The sequence below is a fragment of the Austrofundulus limnaeus genome, unplaced genomic scaffold (genome assembly GCF_001266775.1).
Source record: "Austrofundulus limnaeus strain Quisiro unplaced genomic scaffold, Austrofundulus_limnaeus-1.0 Scaffold7, whole genome shotgun sequence".
In the NCBI taxonomy this organism is placed as follows: Eukaryota; Metazoa; Chordata; class Actinopteri; order Cyprinodontiformes; family Rivulidae; genus Austrofundulus; species Austrofundulus limnaeus.
This window is the reverse complement of record NW_013952409.1, coordinates 2,883,574-2,897,754: the sequence shown is the minus strand read 5'-3', so window position 1 is coordinate 2,897,754 and position 14,181 is coordinate 2,883,574. Positions and strand designations below refer to the sequence as shown.

The following is a 14,181-nucleotide window of genomic DNA, read 5'->3' as shown; positions in this document are numbered from 1 at the left end:
CTGTCTGTCTGTCTGTCTGTCTGTCTGTCTGTCTGTCTGTCTGTCTGTCTGTCTGTCTGTCTGTCTGTCTGTCTGTCTGTCTGTCTCAAACAGAAACAGCTGGACTAGTGCATCAAAAATTTAACATAAATGAATTATTTTAATACAACAGTCATTTCTGCATCGTTTTGTGGAGGTCACCTTCTAATAAATGTCCTTACAGAAAATCTAACTGCTCATTTTAAATCAGTACTTTTACTTTAATACTTAAGTACAAAAAATATCAGATACTTTAAGACTTTTACTCAAGTAACACTTCGTTGTACTTTATACAACACTGGTGGAACTCTTTATAAAACGTTTCAGAACCACAAGTCTGGAACAGTATTTCATAAGTTTCATTGTTCAAAAAGGTTATTTTTGTTTCTTTTGTTTTATTTGTCTGTGGAAAGGCCGTCAGTTCTAAATACCAAAACACCAGAAAGAAACTGAGCTTGAAACTGTGGATATTTTAATTCAAACTTTAGAAAGCTGGAGTCCTTTTATTCTACATGCCATTATTTTTAACTTTAAACTTGGGAAATAAAGAGTTAAACACAAGATCCAGCTTTGTTTTAAGTAAGAGTGCAGGTCAGCAGAGGGAATGTGGTCTTGGCTCTGTAAAATTTGGATTAAAAAGGGCTGAACTGTACCCTGATAAGCAGCCCTAGTGTTTAAAAGTGCATTTATACAATTTCTGTAAGTCAACAAAAAACATATCAGTTGAAAAGTTGTTTATTTTTATGATTAAATGAGTTACTCACAGAATGGACATACAGTATATAAGCTGGCATAAATAATTTTTAACACTGTGGGGGAAAATATATTTGTAGTTTTAGTTTAATTGTTCAAATCACCACATTTGGTCTAATTGTTAAGTTTCCAGCAGCTATTTCTAACTCTGATCATAAAGTTTAAGCAGAATTTATGGATTCAGATGGATAATGCTGTTAATTAGTGGATCAACGGTTGTTTACAGAATAAAATATTTAAGCTGCTTTATTCTAATTGTATTAAAAGCCTCACACCGAGGTCTAAAAACAGTGTGAACGCTCACACATCCATTTAATGGTTGTGGTTCTGTTTGTGACACGTTTTAAGCAGCGCTTCTGGTGTTGTGTTGGAAGGAAAATATGAAGGAACAGATAAGATGTTAGGCGGGGAAATAAGCCAGAGACTTGCAGAGGGGAGATTAACACAGAAGGGTTGGGCTGAGGGCTGGCCAGAAATAACAGCTGAGCTGTTACTCCACTTTTGGGGAAGGTTATTTGGAGAAATTTGGGTTGATTTATTTTATTTTCTGAAACAGCATTTAGGCTCCAAATTAGGACACTGTTTTATAAAACTCCTTGAACTTGTCTGTGTTTAATTCTTTCACACAGAAGCTGCAGCGTCCCTTCTTTTAACTTAACATTTAGTAACAATTTTTGTTTTAAAGATACATAGAGGGCAGGTTAAACGAGTAAACAACTCATTCATAAAGTGACACAAGGACTCGTAAACATTTCCTCCTCTTTAGAGAGCCGTTTACACGTTTTGTAGCCGAACATTTCACTCCCCCAGGCTCCTCCTCATCGCTGCTTTCGTCTCATTTCCAGTGTCTGATCATCGGCGGGGGTCCCTGCGGTCTGCGGTCGGCCATCGAGTTGGCCCTGCTGGGCTGTAAAGTGGTGGTGATCGAGAAGAGAGACACCTTCTCCAGAAACAACGTGCTCCATCTCTGGCCCTACACCATCCACGACCTCAGGGCGCTCGGTGCCAAGAAGTTCTACGGCAAGTTCTGCGCTGGCTCCATCGACCACATCAGTGAGTGTTTGTTTGTTTGTTTGTTTGTTTGTTTGTTTGTTTATTTATTAACTGCACTTACATTGTTGCCGTTAATGTACTCGTCTTAAATTGAGAGAACAAAGTGGAAAATGCTGAGTTAGTTTTTAATCTCCCCAAGTTTCTTCACGTTAACTTTACAAAAATGTTGGCAATAGATTTGTCAATAAGACAAATTTTAAAAAAAGTCAAATTAGCACTTAAAAACAGTTTCTTGCTCCCTGTTTATTCCCTGTATCAAAAGATAGCATACCAAATTCTCCAGAGCTATAAATAAAAATAATGGGTGCTTTGTGTGAGTGTGTTGAATCACTGCTGAGCAGATAAAACTCTAAATCAAACTTAGTCTCACAAAAGATGCCTTTTATTTTGTCAGTTGTAACATTTTTGTTCCGCTCTGTAACATGTGAGGCAAGTTTTTTTTGTAACATACTTATTTAAATCCACCCAGCCTCTCCAATGCTAACACCAGCTTATCCATGTTAGTCGCTAGCTTCTCTGATGCTAACACAAATACATAGGCTGTGTCCAAAACGTCAGGACGGGTCCTCCGAAGGTCGAATTTGTCGGCCGCATACGTCACAGCGCCGCGACGAAGGACGTCCAAAACCGAAGACTCCTCCGATGCGTCCGACAAATACGTCCTTCCTTTGGCCCGAATCGAAGGACTGGTCTGATGGATCCTTCCCGGCCCAGCATATCCCATAATGCTTTGCGGCCCGACCGGAGATTTTTTTTTATGCTAGTAATGGTGGACGAAGCGAGAGAAAAGAATACATTTTAAATAAAAAATATGGTGATTTAAAAATTAAAAAAGATTAGCGGTTGTAATTCTAATACTTTTATCTTTTGTATGGACATGTTTTTAAATATTATTTTTTCGTCATAAAAAACGCGAAATAAACATGCACCTACAGCAGGTCAATTAGTTCTTGAAATGTTACTTTTAAGTTAATTTTATAGTTTTGTGATATTACTAATGCTAATRTATTGATATTTTTCTAGTTTTGATTTAAGTTTGCTTGTTTAGCGTCGTCACAGTTGCTAGGTGACAWGACGTACGCCGGGGTAAGGAGGGGAGGCTAGACCGTCCAAATTCACAGCCTCTTTTTTTCCGGTCTTCCCGGTCTACCAAGGACCCGGCCCACCTCGACAGGGTAGTCTGGGTCCTCCGGAGGACCCGGCCTGTCGTTTTGGACACAGCCATAGTCTCCTTCTCATTTACCAGCACCTCTCAGTTAGCGGTGCCAGCCTATCATTAATCAGATCAATAGCTGTTTTAGGAATAGATGTAGCCTCCTGCTACAAGGATGGAGCAACCAATAGTTATGCAATAATCTTAATTTTGGCCCTCATACCACGCCGTAACAAAAGGCTTAAATGTAGTTTTTCTCCCCAAAAGTCCCTCCTGTTATTATAATCATTTAAAATCCATAATTACTAATTTGCAGGTGCAGGAAGTTCTAGTCTTGGTGTTTAGAAATGGTGGGTCATGTTATGTGCCTCGGCTGCCTCTCCAGGTATCCGCCAGCTGCAGCTGATGCTGCTGAAAGTGAGCCTGATCCTGGGAGTGGAGATCCACGTCAATGTGGAATTTCTCAAACTGGTGGAGCCTCCAGAGGAGCAAACTGATGACAGTAAGTTATTGCTCTCGTACTCAAGAATTTATGGACGTTACTCTTTCTGTCTGAGACTCTTCTTTTAAAAGAACTCGTTTAAAAAACAGAATTAAGTTTCAAATCTTAATAAAACACCTCAATGTCTGAAAAGGAAAATAAACATGTTTAAACATTATCTTAATGAGAACTCATCATGACTTTAAGAAAAAAGGTTAAAAAAAAGGCAGATTCTGCTGTTAGCAAACTTTTACTGTAGCTGCAGTCTGAGATGATTTTTCAAAACATTTCCTTTGGGAAGTCTTTGAACATTCCAGGAATCATAACCCAAACATTTGACAGACAGGAGGACGTTGTTTTTCCTGCTATGCAGCAGCTGAAATAAAAGACATAATTTTTTGTGGTTAGAAAGAAGAAACGGAGAAGATCCCTCCCTCTCTTCTCAAACATGTTTTTTTATTTGTTGTGTTCCTCAGGTCCGGGGTGGCGAGCGGAGATCCAGCCCTCCAACCACCCTGTTTCAGACTTCGAGTTCGACGTGGTGATCGGAGCCGACGGGCGCAAAAGCACTCTGGATGGTGAGGAACGAACGTGACTCACAACTGGGAGTGTTGTGGGGGGAAAAACACTGACGGTTTGTTCAAAGGAAACACAAGAAAATTAATGTTGACCCACAACCACAGAGCAGTGATCGTGAGGTCACACAAGTGAAAGGATGACAGACACATTTTCAGTGACTAAAGCATTTCCTGTTGACTCAGTTTCACGTGGGCTGATGTTTGACGATACATGAACTGGATTAGAGCTTGTAGGATTACTGTGTAAAAATACTGACTTACTTTATCTTTGTTTTCTAACTTATAAAGTACAAATATGCAGAGTTGTAAAGTTACGAAGTACAAATACTTTGTTATTGTACTTAAGTAGAATTTTCGAGTATCTGTACTTTATTTGAGTAATCATTTTTCAGCCTACTTTCAGGGATGTCCTAAGTGTGGCCCGGGGGCCATTTGTGGCCCCTAAACTGATTTTGTGTGGCCCCTGACTTCAGTTCAAGAATTATACTAATTTGTTTACAAATTTGTCCCCCCGGCACAGGTGTTTGATTTAGATGGAGACTTTCTATTTATTATTAGGGCAAATTTATCATAAAGTAAAATCTTATAATAAAAAATATCAGCAACAATACCAATTATTTGGCTTTAAATAACCAGGCAAAATGAAATAAAAGTAACGACTTTCTACTTCTTGGCTTTTTAAAAAATGTAAGGCAGGGGTAACAAAATGTTTGGACACCCTGCCTTACGTTTTTAAAAAAGACAAGAAGTAGAAAGTCGTTACTTTTATTTCATTTTGCTTGTTTTCATTCCAGCTTGTTGTAAAAAATAAAAACTATCCATATAAACTGAGCCTCCTAGATAGAGTGAATTTAACTGTGGTTGAATGAGAAGTATAAATATATAAAACTCTGATAGTGTATTAGTTTGTACACAAACAAATCATGTCACACTCCAGCAGGACAGAATCATTCAAATAAAAGGACTGTACTTAAGAAGTATTTGTATTTCATGAATTATATTATTACATTTGGCCGCAGCCCTCAGATAGATTTTCATTTTGGGGAAAAGCTTTGTGCAGCCTTGATATATGTATATAAACTGAAACAGCTGGACTAGTGCATCCTAAATTTAACATCAATTAATTATTTTAATACGATATAGGCATTTTTTGTGGAGGTCACCTCCTAATAAATGTCCTTACAGAAAATCTAACTGCTCATTTTAAATCAACACATTTACTTTTAATACTTAAGTACAAAAAGTATCAGATACTTTAAGACTTTTACTCAAGTAATATTCCTTAAGGAGGCTTTAACTTTTACCAAAGTAATTTTTGGTAAGATACTTGTACTTTTACTCAAGTATCACTTTGTGGTACTTTATACAAACACTGCAAATATGTTTATACTACCAGGTCACAGTGAGATTCATCCTCACGAAACAACTAATGATCTTCCATGCTCAGACAGTATTTCTTATAGCGAGTTCTCAAACGTTTTGTGTCTGGGGACCCCTTACAAGGGTGAAAAAGTTTCAGGGACCCCCTTATATACCCCATACTGTTTTAGAAATATTTTACTGCCATTTTACCTTCTAAATGGCATGGGAATAGTATCTTTTTTTTTGGTTTAGTTTGTTTTAAAAATAAAAATCAAACGAACAATTTATTGAAAGTTTTTTGAGGACCCCCAAGATACGTCTCGCAGACCCCAGTTTGAGAAACCTCTATCTTCTAGAATCCTTTTCACGTTCCATTACTTAAATGTGATGTTACCTGACCAGATTCCCATTCCACTCATCAGGTTTCACTCGCAAGGAGTTTCGAGGGAAGCTAGCCATCGCCATCACGGCTAACTTCGTCAACAGGAACACCACAGCAGAGGCCAAAGTGGAAGAGATCAGTGGCGTGGCCTTCATCTTCAACCAGAAGTTCTTCCTTGAACTCAAAGATGAGACGGGTAAGGAAAAGCTGTGGCAAATATAAGCGCTGCCGGAGTGCTCCATCTCATGCAGAGTGCTGGAATTTACAGGCATTGACTTGGAAAACATCGTTTACTACAAGGACAACACCCACTACTTTGTGATGACGGCGAAAAAGCAGAGCCTTCTGGACAAAAGGGTCATCATAAATGTAAGTTACTGTTAGTACTGACGCCTGGCTCTTCTTTAAAAGACGTTTTTAGTTAAATTTGTTGTGATTAATTTAAAACAAAATAGCCCTAGATTAGAAACTTGAAGGCCAGAGATGCACACATGAGCTGTGGGGTAAGACCGAAACACTCGAGTCTTCGCCAGACTGGTGAGTGATGGTCCTCCAGAGATGATGATACATAGAGCTCTAATTAAAGAATTGCACCTCTCACCTTTATTCCACATCTCACACACTCCAAATATACCCCCCCCCCACACACACACACATACATCAGAGATTAAACAGCATAAACAGAGCTTTGTTAATTAGACTTGTTTCATGGTCCATTTCCCCTCGATGCACAGATTTATGTCCCCCACCATGTTTATTAAAACCACAGGTGTTGAAGCCCCCCCACCCCCTGTCCTCCTGTTCCCTCAGTGGTCTCGCTCTCATCTTACATTGGCTCTTTCTGCTGAGTGATATCTGTCTGCGTCAGCTGGATCCCAGCCCGCACACATGGATCCAAAACAGCAGCGACCTCATCACTCAGTATAACTCTGAGTTTGTTTATAGAGACACACATACTGCTGACATGTCTAAATTAGAGGATATTATCAGAAGTGAAAGGAATATACCCATACCTTAAAGAGTCTACAGCTGCGTTTTCATTGACCATGCGTAAATTAGAATCTTGAAAATAAATTTGCTTAAAGGAAACATGTCAATCTAGAAAAAAGTTTTTCAACAAAGTGTTTTTGTGCTAGGATAAGGTGGTATTTTCAGCCGTATCGAAATTGGTGTTTTTCACAAAACTGCAATGGAAACACTTTTTTTTTCGCATCACTGGAGTCACGTGATCAACAACCAGAGGTTTTTACTGGCAAAAAAGACGACGAAGAAGACAACAGGAAGTGGAAGTAGTAGTAAAATCGCCAAAGTTGTAAAACAAAGTAGTGAACTCACCAACTACAATTTCCCAAAAACACAGCATTCGTAGCCACTCCCAAGTAGGGACTTGTCTCTGGAAAGCCTCGATAAGACGCAGACATCTCTGATGATGATGAGCGCTAGTGTCGTGGTAGCAAGATGCAATGTGTTTACATCTGTTGCTGCCGTGTTTGTAATGACTTATCACAAGAACAAACGTATTCACGCGTGACTTTAATAGCATTTCTTACTTAATGGAAACACTGCAGTTGCAAAGCTGTGTTTTTTCAATGTTAACAGAATATTGACAAAGTTTTGCGCACATTTGCAATGGAAACGCAGCTTATGACCTGCATATCCTTTAATTGCAGAAAGTATTAAAAAACATCTTTGTATTTAAGAAATCTGGCATGATTTTACCCATTTTATCACATAACTGGTATATTTTATTTTGAACTTGGCTCAGCCAAAGTGAAACAGAAAGTGACATCAAAGGGGAACTCTTTATAGTTCATTGAAGTCATAATTTTTGTTCTCTGACTCTTCATCTGTCCGATAGACTCAAAATAATGTAAAGAAATATCAGATACTTCTCTACAGTCTGTGTTGTTAGTTATTGAAGCAACGCTCTGTTTACATGCAGATATTCCCCTTTGACATCACTTCCTGTTACTTCACATGTGAATATCTCAACAACTGTTCATCTCAGTGGCGTGAAATTTATTTTTCGATATTTTATCAGTGGTATCTTTGCAAACATGCGTTTATTTTTATTACAAAATTTGATGTCACTTGCACTTTAAATATTTGTTTCTATTAACTTATTAGTTTCAGGTGTAGTGTCAGTATTATGAAAAAGCTTGTAATGGAATACAGAATACTAAAATAGCTGAAAGTGTTTTAGATATTTTCATGTTAAATTCAAACCCTACCTTTTTGTCCTTCATGTAGGACTACATAGAAACAGAGCGACTGCTGGCCTATGATAACGTCAACCAGGAAGCGTTGCTTTCTTACGCCCGTGAGGCCGCTGACTTCGGCACCAACTACCAGCTGCCGTCGCTGGACTACGCCATCAACCACTACGGGCAACCGGACGTGGCCATGTTCGACTTCACCTGCATGTACGCCTCAGAGAACGCCGCCCTGATCAGGGAGAAACATGGACACCAGCTGCTGGTCGCGCTGGTGGGAGACAGCCTTCTGGAGGTTTGAGAAACTGTGTGTGTGTGTGTGTTTGTGTGTGTTGTCAGGGCTGGCCTGCTTTGTGTTTTTACTGGCATCATCGTCATGTTCTCTGCTTACAGCCCTTCTGGCCGATGGGAACGGGTTGTGCTCGGGGTTTTCTGGCTGCGTTCGACACCGTTTGGATGGTGCGGGGCTGGGCTCAGGGGAGGAACTCCCTGGAGGTGCTGGCAGAGAGGTGAGCGTGCTCTACTTCCTGTAACTTGAGATGAGGACTTCTTTTTGTTTGTTTGTTTAATATTATTCAGACAAATGAAAGCCTCTGCAGAGACAGCTTCTTATACCCCCTCATAAACCCCATGCTGTTTTAAAAGATAATTTACTGTCATTTCAGCCCCTTGAATGCCATGAGAATATATATATTTTTATTTAGTTTATTATGTTTGTTTTATTAGTTCATTGTTCTCCGTGCATTTTTAAAAATGAAAACCAAATTAACAATTTAATGACATTTTTTGAGGACCCCGAAGATACCTCTCGCGGACCCCTGGGGGTCCTGGGACTCCAGTTTGAGAATCTCTGGTGTAAAGGTTTCTGTTTCAAAGCAAACAGGAAAAACTGACATCTATGCTGACGATTTTATTTTCTCATCTAGACTGAATTTTTTTTTACTTCATCTACACCCAGACTTGAATCTAAACCTAAAAAAATAATTACTCTCTCAGATTTTAATTTGTTAAAGGGGCAATATCATGTAAAATAAACTTTTTTGAGTTTTATATCATGTTATAATGTTATACTCTCATAAAAACATGCCCAAAGCCTTGCTTTGATTCATTCATGCATGTTTGAGAAATCCTGCAGCGTTTTTATGAAGCCATGCTGAGGAGCAAAACGACAGGTGGGGACCAGAAACACCTTTTGGGACCAGAAACGCCCCTGGGACGTGTCTTTAAGCCGAACTTCCTCATGGTAGAGCGCACTCCCTCCCTCACTCCTCCCCACACACCCCGCCCATGACTCCTGCAGGCTCTCGGGTCAAAGTGAAAGTGAAACCTAACTGTCTGCTGAGCTCTCAACATTAGTTCTCACTCAGTGAAGCTCTTTTCAGATTAAAAATACCTTTGAGGAAATGTATTTTCAGATGCCAAGTAAACTGCATCATGGCAGCCCCCCCCCCCCCCCACGCACCGAAATGGGCGAGACAGAAGCAGAAGGTGGCTCTTAAAGAGACAGAGGCCAAATTTCAAGGCATTTAGAAACAGATATGATGAGAAGTCAAGTTTATTTTCTATTTAAACATAAAACAGCATTTTAATAACAACTAAAGGTGACAAAGATACTTTATTATAGTATTGTTATATGGTATTGCCCCTTTAATGTATATTATTGTTCATATTTTACCAGATGATGAGAATGCTTAGCCTGAGTTTGCTATATGTGTTTTTATTGTTTTGTATGAATGCTAACTTTTTAAACCATTAGTTTCTATCTTTTCTGTTTTTCCCAGGGAGAGTATTTACCGCCTGCTGCCTCAGACCACACCGGAGAACATCAGTAAAAACTTTGAACAGTACACCATCGATCCCGCCACCCGTTACCCCAACCTGAACTCCAGCTGTGTCCGTCCTCACCAGGTCAGCCTCCAACAGGATGTGTCTGAAACATCACGTCACAGTGACAGAAATGAGATTTGTTGTGTGTTTATGTTTGTTTCAGGTGCGTCACCTGTTCATCGACGGTCAGCAGAACTCAAGTTGGATTGAAAAAGGAGTGCCGGCTCGAAGATCAACCAACCTGTGTAGAAAAGGTGAACATTTTCAGCCACTGAAACCGTTTTAGATGTGAAATAAAATACTCCCACTCATTAACTACTGCAGCGAAAACTGACGCAGACCAGATCATTACTTTCATATTAAAACTCTGTAACTGTCAATATGAGTTATTGACTTGATTTTCTTGTGTTTATTCAGTGTTTTTCCGTTCAGGCTTGTACAAACAGAGTTTAATCTTTCCTCTGAGGGGCAGGAGACCCCTTTTAGGTGTTTTGAAGCACATCAAAGCGTGGCAGAGTTTCTCAGTAGATCAGTTTGTAGCTCGAGTGGCTTGAGTCCAGAAGAACCTGCAGTTCCAACGCGTCACAGCGTCGACACCATTTCAGATATTTTCCTACCCTGACAGAAATAAATCCCTCGTAGGCGGGGAGGGAAAACAAAACCCTTTCTGGCATGAAAATGTTCTTTCCTTTGATGCGGTGCGGTAACTCTGACTGCTCCTCTCGTGCAGAGTCCGAGGTCCGACCCGGCCGCCTGCTGACCTGGTGTCAGAGGCAGACCCGGGGGTACCGGGGGGTGGATGTCGCCAACCTCACGTCCTCCTGGAGGAACGGCCTGGCCCTGTGTGCACTCATCCACGGACAGAGGCCTGAGCTGATGTAAGAACACACACAACCACACTGAGCTTTAATTCAAGTAAAATTAGTCCTGCTGATAATCTCTGCCTCAGATTATTTAAACGATTGTTGTGATAAATCTCATTCATATTTGTGTGAATGTGTTTAAATAATTTACATTATTGAGATTCTTTCTTCTATCATATCTTGTTCCGCAATTTTTGTGCTCCTTCACCTATTTATAAAAGAAAACATTCAGCTCCTTCAGGACATTCCAAATATGACTTTTGGTATTTCAGCAATTTAAACTTTTTGAGATATTTTGTTTTTTTCTGCCGTGTTTTTCTTACTGAAAAAGAATTGAGCTGTCTTCAACCACCGTAAAACCCTTTAAAATGTTAATAAACCTTTCATACTTTTTAACTTTTGTTCTAGTTCTGCTTTTTTAACCACTTTGTACTAATTTCAGCTTTCTTCCTCTTCTATTTTGCTGATTTTAACCTTTTTTTTTTTTTTGCATTTTTAGCCACCATTCTGACCACCTTTGCTATTTTTCTGCTACTTTTTAAAGCTTTTTTTTGGCTTTTTTTATGCTAATTTCACTTTTTTTCTATATTTCTAGCTACTTTTTAGCTTATTTCAACTGTTTGTGATAATTTCAGCTTATTACTTAAATTAGCAAACATGCTTTTACTGTTTTTTTGCTAATACCAGCTTTTTTTCTATATTTTAGCTACTTTTTTAAAGCTTATTTTAGCTATTTTCAACTTTTTGTGATAATTTCAGCTTATTACTTAAATTAGCAAACATGCTTTTACTGTTTTTTTGCTAATACCAGCTTTTTTTCTATATTTTAGCTACTTTTTTAAAGCTTATTTTAGCTATTTTCAACTTTTTGTGATAATTTCAGCTTATTACTTAATTTAGCAAGCATGTTTTCTGAATTTTTTTGTTAATTTCAGCTTTTTTCTTTATTTTAGCTTCTTTTTAACTTGTTTTAGCTTTTTTCAACTAAATTCACCTTTTTGTGACAATTTCAGCTCATTACTTAATTTAGCAGACATGCTTTTTTTGCTAATTTCAGATTTTTTCTATATTTTTAGCTACTTTTTAGTTTATTTTAGCTTTTTTTTTTAAACTAAATTCACCTCTTTGGGATCATATACGCTTAGTTCGGCAAACATGCTTTTTTTTTCTAATTTCTGCTATTTGCAACGACTTTTTAAGAACATTTTATGCTAGTTGAAGCTTTTTAACTATTCAGTAGAAACCTTTCAGCGTCAAACATTCACACTGGATTTTCACAGGAAATCCAGATTCTCTAGTATCTATTGGTTCTGTTTGATCACTGCCTGCTTACACACACCTGAGTTATTTTAATGCTGCGATGATTAAATGACATAATTTCTGAGGACTTGTTGCATCAGATTCTGTCTTTGAGCTGAGTTGTTGAGTTTTATTGTGTAGAGATGTTGACATGTTTGGATGTTTGTTTCCATGGTTTCACCCCTGCAGTAGCGCCCTCATTTAGTCCAATAGCTAAACCCCAACAGGCTGTGATTACATGGATTATTTTTAATCAGGTTAATGACTCAGATTTGAAAGGAATCAAAGAAACATCAGACATTTATAAATTAAATTTAGATTAAAATGGGCGGGGCTTAACCTTTAATAACGGTCTCTCCAGGCAAACTATGAAATTATTCACAGCTGCTCTTCACGTCCTGTTTTCTGATCTCTTCAGTGACTTTGACTCTCTGAACGAAGGGGATGTGGCGGGGAACAACCAGCTGGCGTTTGATGTGGCCGAGCGAGAGTTCAACATCCAGCCGGTGACCACAGGAAAGGAGATGGCTGCCAGCACTGAGCCGGACAAGCTGCTGATGGTCCTCTACCTCTCCAAGTTCTTCGAAGCCTTCAGGAAGTCGTCGCCGAACAGCAGCGGTCAGAACTCGGTCACAATCCCTGTCCCAAATCTTTTAAAGTACTTGTAGAGGAGAAACTCTTTTAGATCCTGGAGTTCACTGGAAAAGTTTTTCTTTTTAAGCTGCAGTTTCTTGTTGCACAACTGCGGTCGGGTCAGTAGCTGCCAGAGACCGGACTGGTATGTGTGCTATGTGTGTGAAACCTTACGCAGTCACATCCGTGTAACTCCAGAGGCCTTCCTCCGTAGAAGCTGCTTCATCAGCGTCGTTTCTCTTTAAAGTCGACGTGCAGCGGACCTCCTCAGCAAGCGTTTTCACTGGATTTCTGGCATTTAGAAATGCAAAAGCAGCAATGACGGTCAGCTGATTTAGCCCAGTGTTTACGTTGAGCGCATACCTGCATTTCAGAATATATCTGGAGAACTACTGGAGTGAAATCTCTGAAGCTGCACCAGTCTTTGTACGTTTGATTTATTGTTGATTTTATTTTTGTGTTTTGTCCTCCAGTGGCTAAAGAAGCAGATGAAAATGGGGAAGAATATCCATCTAAAAGCAGCTGCAAGCTGCTGAACCTGCCGCAGCCCAGGAAGAGGATACCCAGGGTACGTTTAAAAAACTGTTACCTTTTTCTCCTTCCTCTGTTTGATCAGTTTAATGAAAGGATAGAACAAATCTACAGCATGTCTACTCATTTAGACTAATATAAGAATAGAGACGATCAGTATTAACGCCTGTGAGCTGATTATTCTCGTCTCTTCTGTCCCAGGATGAGAAGAAACCAGAGGATGATTCTGTTAATAAGAGACGACGGAGGGGGAGCAACTACCTCACTGAGGTAGGTTCAGTTTCCAGACTCAAAGCAACGTCCTCATTTCCTCTCTGACTCTCTGTCCGTCCGTCCTGTCAGCTGTCCTGCCACAGTGCGCCTCCTGCTGGTGAGGACGGGGAGTTACGGGAGAACAAGGTGCGCTTCATGGCCACCCAGCTGCTGGCCAAGTTTGAAGAGAACTCCTCAACAGCAAATATACACACCAAGGTGAGAACACGTCATATTTATCTAAATACATTCATTTAAATCAACAAAAATAAATATTTGTACTCGAGAATAAAGAACTGCTGGTGTACTCAGGATCGGACGGGTTTAAATGAGTCATTGGTGTTTTGTTTCTGTTTTTAAACCCTTTATTTGAAAAGAGGATTTACTTCTAAACCAAATATCTGATCAAAGTGGGAAAATGGGGCTACTTACAGTGTTGCCAGATTGGACTGGTTTCCACCCAGGAGAGCTTTTTTGAACTTGTTGGGCTGGAAAAAACAGGTTTGGGTGGGTTATTTAAATTTGGGCGGTTTTTTACCACGTTTGGCGGGTTTTTACAAAGTATTCATAAGGAAATTATATCAAAATATCAAGTGTCACTACTAAATGGTATTGTTTAATAACTTTAACTCAACTTTAAACCTGAGGGCTATTAGTTGATTTTTGTTATGCATATACTTGCAGCCAACACCTTTACCCACCCCCATTGTGTTTCTTTCATTCTAAAGATGAGTGTCGCTCTCTATAAAACTTTTCAGAGCTACAAATGTAAATATATTATAT

The 14,181-nt window shown here is 39.2% G+C and overlaps 1 protein-coding gene across 1 annotated transcript in view; it reads left to right on the top strand.

Annotated features, from left to right (window-relative positions):
* mical2b (microtubule associated monooxygenase, calponin and LIM domain containing 2b) overlaps positions 1-14,181 on the top strand; it is a gene marked incomplete at its 5' end in the record, with an annotated part of 36,397 nt that overhangs the window by 2,406 nt on the left and 19,810 nt on the right. The window contains 14 exon segments of the mRNA XM_014032990.1: positions 1,617-1,824; positions 3,363-3,479; positions 3,935-4,036; positions 5,821-5,976; positions 6,049-6,149; positions 8,031-8,288; positions 8,387-8,502; positions 9,775-9,901; positions 9,984-10,074; positions 10,551-10,698; positions 12,401-12,600; positions 13,089-13,183; positions 13,348-13,416; positions 13,489-13,617. Coding sequence (XP_013888444.1) covers positions 1,617-1,824; positions 3,363-3,479; positions 3,935-4,036; positions 5,821-5,976; positions 6,049-6,149; positions 8,031-8,288; positions 8,387-8,502; positions 9,775-9,901; positions 9,984-10,074; positions 10,551-10,698; positions 12,401-12,600; positions 13,089-13,183; positions 13,348-13,416; positions 13,489-13,617 — 1,917 coding nt within the window.